Raw genomic sequence first — 7,184 nt, forward strand, 5'->3', positions numbered from 1 at the left:
CAGCCTATGTCGTCGCCAGTGACTCATGGCAGCCCAGCTCCAGGTTGAGCTGTTGTTCAGCATCTTAGCTGTAGAGAGCAGTGTCACTGGCCCTCATATGTGGGATCCGAACCGGGGCCCTCTGGCGTCCCAAGCCAGTTCTTAACCAACGGGCCACTCGGCCGGCTCTTCCTGTTACTTCTTTAGTTGGGACATAGTGGAAAGCACAGGTAAGGATTCTTAGGATTTATGTAATCTTGATTTTTGTTGAACACTGGGAAGGGCACCTATGGATATAATGACAAGTGTCAGTGGCATTTGGGTTCCGCTGCACACGTCCCCAGTGCTCCTGGGAATGGCCCAGAACCCCTAAGAAGAAGGTAAGTTCCCAGAGAGGCCAGGTATGTCCTCTCTGCATTGTTTTCCTCTGCAAAGGAAGTGGGTTGTCCTGGTAGGATAGGCAGGTGAATTGGGAGGACACTGTGCAACGTGTAGAGAAATGTTTATATTTATAAATATTTCTAAAACTCAGCTCCTTCAAACCAGGGTTGAGGTGCATGTTCCCATGATGCTGTGCGCCAGCCTGGTTTCTGCTCAACTCCAGGAACGATCGCGCATCCTAGGGTCGAAGTAGGTTGAAAGGCTGGGAAGAGCTGGTCTTAGGTTTGGGCAGCGTGCCCTGCCAATGCTATACTGTTTTAATTACTGTCACCCTCCAAATATTTTAATAATCTGTAGGGCACATCAGTCTTTTTATGTTAGGCATTTAGAGAAGTTTAATTTTTTTAATGCATAACTTTCTGGGTAGGCAGAACAGGTGTCATAGGGAATAAGACGCAGATGGATTAGGTGGATCCCCTCCAGTTACTCAGCAAGTCAGGTTTCCCTCACAGTAGAACTTGGAGAGACTGACTCCTCGCCCAGTGCTCCCAAGACACCGACTTTTCTGAGCCACTCGCTCCGCGGGGCGGGAAGAAGGCAGTGAAGGATCAGGTTCTGGTCTCTCTGGCTGTGGCGAAGGAGCGCGGTGACCCAGCCCCAGTGGGCTTCAGGGTCGGGGCGGGCAGCCGCACTTAGGGGGACCGGACCCACAGGCAGTGCTCGCCCCGCTTTGCCTCGCGCCTGCCCCACCCGCTGGGCCCGGTGCCGCACCCTGCAGCGGCGAGCACGCCCTCAGCACCGGCCTGCGGCAGCCGGAGCAGCCTCCGCGGTGCGGCCCGTGGCGGGCAGGGAGAGGGGAGCGGACCGGGCAAAGCATGGCGGGCCGCCGGGCGCCGGGGGAGAAGCGCTGGCAGCTGGTGCGCTGGTGAGTAGGCACCTGGGGTCAGGGGGCCTGGGGCGGTTGCGAACCCGCGTGCGCTGCGACCCAAGGCCCGGCCTGGCGCGAAAAGGAGCGGGGGCGCTGGCCCAAAGTTTCTTCTCGAGCTGAGATTGCGGGCCCGGGTTTACGGAGAGGTTCTGGTCTGCTTGGTCACAGCCATCCGGTCACAGTCCCCGCGCCGGGTCTTTGCGGCTCTCCAGGGAGATCAGCGCTGGGACCTGGGACTCGGTCCCTGACGTCAGGTTTTGGTGAGACCCCGTCCTCCTGCCACGGGCTCATTGGCAGGGCTTCCTCTCCTTCCCTTTCCCCCCACCTCGCTTTTTTATTTGTGCATTGGGGGTCCCCTATCTACCTCCATTCCTTCTGCTACTCAGGGTCGGGCCACGGACTTGAGCCCGGAGAGGGCACGACCCACAGCCCTCACCCGGCTCCTCTGTTCGAGGAGATGCCCTCATCCTCCACAGGGACCCCTGGGGGTGGACACTTTGGGGATGGGGTCTTACAAAAGGAGGCCTAGGAGGCGGGGAAGAGGTCCCAGTGTACGGGGTGGTTGCCCCCACCGCAGTCCTGCCTAGGCTGGGAAATCAGAGCCGGCCAGTGTCAGGTTACGGGATTGCAGGCTGAGAGGGTTTCAGACGCATCGCTGCTCAGTCACCTGGGTTGAGCCTATGTCCCCAGTGTCTGAACGTTGAGAGCTGCTTCAACCAGTGACCTGACCTCTGCTTGGAGGGTCTTAGAATTCAAGACAGCCTGCTCAGCCCACCCCTGACCTGGGAGGACTCCAAGAATCAGGAGAATGTCTGGCTGGGACAGCTCCACATCCCACATCATCATCCCACCCACACCAGGGCCAGGGGCATTGCTAAAGTAGCATTCCAGACACATCTCACCAGTCACATTCTGTAGCTTGAATATAAATAACAACAATATTATCAATAATAGCAACCCGGGCTTCCTGAGCACTTCCTACTGGCTCCACTGTAATCAGGATCCAGGCATCAAACTCAGTTACTCTTCACAGTGATACTCAGAAAAAGGTATTAGCAACCCCAATTTACAGATGAGGAAAGTGAGGCTCAGTGAAGGGAAGTGGTTAGTCAAGGCCATTCAGCAAGCAAGTGGCAGATTCAGGGTATGAACCTAGGTCTTGCTCAGGGGCTTAACTGATCCTCTGTTTAGCTTCTTATTTCCTGGACCATCACACCCAGCCTGGCCAACACATCCAATTTCACGTTGTCAGAAAATCTCAGTGTATCAGAGCAGGAGGGGTCAGTGGGTTTCCAGTCTGCTCACCAACCCCCACCCTGGGAGGATTCCAAGAATCAAAGCTCAAATATTCAAAATTATTATTATTTAGCAGTGGAACTACTCGTCAAATGAAACCCCAATACATAAATCAGATCAAAGTTAATCTTTGTGGAGAGCTGTGGGGGCTAGCAGTTATTTAGTGCCCTCTACCTGGAAAGGAGGCATCACCACAGGATCCCAGGATGTCCCAGATCACTTTGCTTAGTTTAATTCCTTCCCTCACTTCCTGGAGGAGGAAACAGGGAGCATTTTAAAGGGGCAGAGCTTGGATTTTTGCTCTGAACTCTCTCTGCCCTGGCACTGCTTGGCTGGGTTGGATCTTGGGCTGGACCTTATGACCATGAATCATTGTTAGTGTCCTAATTAGGTTTTGGGTCACATTTCACCTCCACATTAAAGCCCATTGCTTTGAGAAGGTCCTGAAGGTGACCTGAGTGGTGAGGCAGCCTGGTAGGGAGCACTCTTGAGGGCAAGAAACCCTCTGAACTCCATGGCATGCTCCCAGCATGGTCAGCCTTGACCCCTGGTTCCAGGATTTCAGATTGCATAAGTATGCTCAACTCAAACTGGCTTTATTGGCTCACAGAACTGAAAACTCCAGGAGCTCTCCCCGTTTCAGGCATAACTACATTCAGATGCTCAGATGTTATTAACAAATAATGCTCTACTCTCTTTGTCCCTCTGCTTTCGTCCGTTCCACTTTTATTTCCTTGTGGGGGCAAGTGAATATCAGTTGCAGGCAGCCTCCCAGGTTAGTGACCATCATGGAAAGAGAGCTCTTCTTTTTCAGCGGTTCCAGCCGGTGGACTGCTCAGATTGTCCAACCTGGGTAATGTGCCCCATGGAGCTGGGGCCTGGGGTCAGCTCACCCAAACCACAGAACTTTGAATAAGAGAGTGATGAATGGTGAATTACTGGGCAACAAAAACAAGTCATGCAAACCCACAGTAAAGTTAAAAGGCAGACTAGAAACTGGATAATAGTATTTCCACATAACAGGTTAAATATTAATTTTGCTAAATTTAGAAGAGCTCTCATAAATGAATTTTAAAAAATACCACAGGTTGGGTAGCTTAAGCAACAGAAATTTATTTTTTTCACAGTTCTGGAGGCTGGAAGTCGAAGATCAAGGTGCTGGCATTATTGGGTTCTGGTGAAAGCCCTCTTCCTGGCTTGCAGATGGCCACTTTCTCACTGTGTCCTCACATGGTGAAGAGAGAGTGCACAAGCTCTCTGGTGTTTCTTCTTATCAGGACACTAATCTGGTTACTCCCACAAAGGTCCAGGACACTAATCTGGGTACTCCCACAAAGACCCTATCACCAAATACAGTCACTTTGGGATTTAGGGCTTCAAGGTATGAATTTGGTGGGTGTTGGGGGTGATGTGGAGACAAGGACACAAACATCAGTCCATAATGCTTGCCAAATGTCATGGAATCTAGGTGGTGAATGATTCAGGCTCAACACCTGAAAGCTAGTGGATGCCTCTCAGGGTCTCTTTTGGGGGAATAGTGTCTGAACATGAACCGAGGGAGCCAGCTTTGGATCCCAACTGTGGGACACCACTGCAGAAACAGCAGATACAGAAGTGGTTTTCATGTTTCTGGGGCTGTGCAGGACTGGTGTTCAACAGTGCCACCTTGTGGTGCAGAGAGGCAAGGGCAGTAGAGGGCGGTTGACTTCAGTTTTCCCAGCATCTGGTGTTTCAGAAGCAGGACTAGGTAAGGTTCTGGGCTTTTGTAAAATTCAAAAGCAAGATATTAAACTTTATAATAATAGAATTTGAGGGAGAGGGAGGTTTCAAGCGATTAGTTAGAATAAAAAGAGATATGACCAGAGTCGTACCCTAAGCTATTGATATAGGTTGAACCAGTTCCACAGGAAATTAATACATCTGCATAGCTGTTAAGCTCCTTGGTCATAAACGTTTTCAGCTGTTCAGACTGGCTAACCTCTTTCTATATTCATGGTACATAAGAGTATAGACACACCTAAATAGCCATAGACTATGGGGCAAGACTTTAGTGGTTCTCTGATAAAATAAAATGCTTCACATGCTTCGAAAAGTGAAAACCCAAGGCAGAACCTTTGTTTAATGTCCAAGTGTGGGAAATTACCTGTTTGAATCTGTGGGAGAACTGATATCTTTTAGAAACCATATCAATAATTCGTTGAAATGTATGCTTTAAAAAAAGTAGTGGTTTAAAACAACAATGAGGGGGCGGCGGATTAGCTCAGTTGGTTAGAGCGCAGTGCTCATAACACCAAGGTTGCCAGTTCGATCCCCACATGGGCCACTGAGTTGCGCGCCCTCCACAACTAGATTGAAACAACTACTTGACTTGAAGCTGATGGGTCCTGGAATTAAAAAAAAAATTAGAGAATGTGGATTATCAAAAATAAACAAACAAAAACAACAGTGAGATACCACTACACACCATTTATTTATTTATTTATTTATTTATTTATTTATTTATTTATTTATTATTATTTTCTTAGCTGAGCCATCCTGCCACCTGTTGGCAGCTCAGCAGCAGCTCAGCTTGGGCTGGGAATCAAACCGCTGTTGCTCAGAGCTCAAACTCTTGAGCGAGCTCTTAACCAAATGAGCCACTTGGCCGGCCCTCACTATGCACCTTTTAGAATGGCCAAATTCTGGAACACTCACAGCCCCAAATGCTGACGAGGATGTGAAGCAACAGGAATTCTCAAAAATTGTTGGTGGGAATGCAAAATGGTAGAGCCACTTTGGAAGACAGTTTGGTGGTTTCTTATAAATTAGACATACTCTTACCATATGATCCAGCAATTACACTCCTCAGAATTTACCCAAAGGAGTTGAAAACTTATATCCACACAAAAACCTGCACGTGAATATTTATATAGCATCTTTATTCATAGTTGCCAAAACTTGGAAGCAGCCAAGGCATCCTTCAGTCGGTGAATGGACCAATAAACTGTATATCCAGGCAATGGACGATCATTCAGCACTAACAAAAAATGAGCTATCAAACTATGAAAAAACTTAGAGGAAACTTAAATGCAAATCAATAAGTTAAAGAAACCAATCTGTAAAGGCTTCATATTGTATGATTCCAACTATATGACGTTCCAGAAAAGGAAAAACTAAGGAGACAGTAAAATGATCAGTGGTTGCCAGGGTGTGTGTGTTGGGGCAGGGGGAGGGTGATGAATAGGCAAGAGCACAGAGGATTTTTAGGTCAGTGAAAATACTCTGTATGATAGTCCAATAATGGCTACATTTAAAAAAACAACAACTAATGTTCACTTGTCCTTCCAGAATAGCCCTCTTCCTTCAGACTCTCCTTCAAATTCTCCATAAAGTACCAAAAATTAAATTAGAATTTGACTGGGTTTATCAGTTCAGTTTATTAAACGTGCATGGTTTTTCAGAATTCCCACTGTATCTAAGGGCCTGTGCTGGGCCCTGCCCAATTACTGATGGTGAGTCTTAGAGCCTGGGAAAGGGAGCTACCTGAGGCTAGAGGCCGAGTGAGAGGTGCAAAGTGGTGCAGAGAGCTCTGGCAGTGTTCTTTTTACTGGCTGCATTGTAGGTTGGACCATAGGTTTTTCACCTAGCCTCTTTAGGGTATTTTGAATATTTCAACATTACAAACATTGTTGCAATGGACATCTTTGAACCTATTACATGCACACATGCAGAGATAATGGTTGGACATAGTCTTCAAAGTGAAATTGCAGAGTGAAAGCATATGCATATTATAAAAGATACTGCCAACCTGACCTTCAAAGAAATTGTACCATTTTATACTATCTCCAATGATGTGTGAGGTGCCACCTCCCCCACCACTTGGTTCACACTGAGAATTAACAAACTTTTAAACCTTGGACAATCTCACCAGTGAAAAATGGTCTCTCATTGTTTTAATTTTCATTTCTTTAAAGAAAAGTTGCATTTTTTCATATTCATTTTTGTAAACTACTCATTATTTTTCTTTGCCCTTTCCCCCCCCATTGGTTTGCTTATTAGATATTTTTTCATATTGATCTGTAAAAGTTCTTTGTTTATCATGGGAATTAGTCTTTTCTATTTTTTAGTAAATTTTATATTTTAGAACAGTTTTAGATTTACAGAAAAATTAGGAAGATAGCACAGAGCGTTCCCATACACTCCACCCCAAATTTCTCTTATTATTAGCATTTGACATAAGTATGGTATATTTGTTCCATTAATGAACCAGTATTGATATATTATTATTAACTAAAGCCCACAGGTTATTCAGAGTTTCTTATTTTTTCCTCAGTGTCCTTTTTTGTTGTTCTAGGGTCCCATCTGGATACTGCATTACATTTAGTTGTCATGCCTCCTTAGGCTCTTCTTGGCTATGACAATTTCTTGGACTTTCCTTGTTTTTGATGACCTTGATAGTTTTGAGGAGCACTGGTCATATTTTGTAGAATGTCCCTCAATTGGGATTTGTCTGATGTTTTTCTCATGATTAGACTGGGGTTATGAGTTTTGGGGAGGAGGACCACAGGGATAGAGTACCATTTTCTTTTTCTTTCTTTCTTTCTTTCTTTCTTTCTTTCTT

At 46.5% G+C, this 7,184-nt stretch overlaps 1 protein-coding gene across 2 annotated transcripts in view; it reads left to right on the top strand.

Annotated features, from left to right (window-relative positions):
- Positions 1-1,220: 1,220 nt before the first annotated feature.
- RAP1GAP2 (RAP1 GTPase activating protein 2) overlaps positions 1,221-7,184 on the top strand; it is a 194,863-nt gene continuing 188,899 nt past the window's right edge. For both annotated transcript variants that reach the window (XM_019650494.1, XM_019650493.1), the window contains exon 1: positions 1,221-1,285. In XM_019650494.1, coding sequence (XP_019506039.1) covers positions 1,236-1,285 — 50 coding nt within the window. In that variant the 5' untranslated portion in view covers positions 1,221-1,235. The remainder of the gene's footprint in view (positions 1,286-7,184) is intronic.

This window comes from Hipposideros armiger, unplaced genomic scaffold (genome assembly GCF_001890085.2).
Source record: "Hipposideros armiger isolate ML-2016 unplaced genomic scaffold, ASM189008v1 scaffold_141, whole genome shotgun sequence".
In the NCBI taxonomy this organism is placed as follows: Eukaryota; Metazoa; Chordata; class Mammalia; order Chiroptera; family Hipposideridae; genus Hipposideros; species Hipposideros armiger.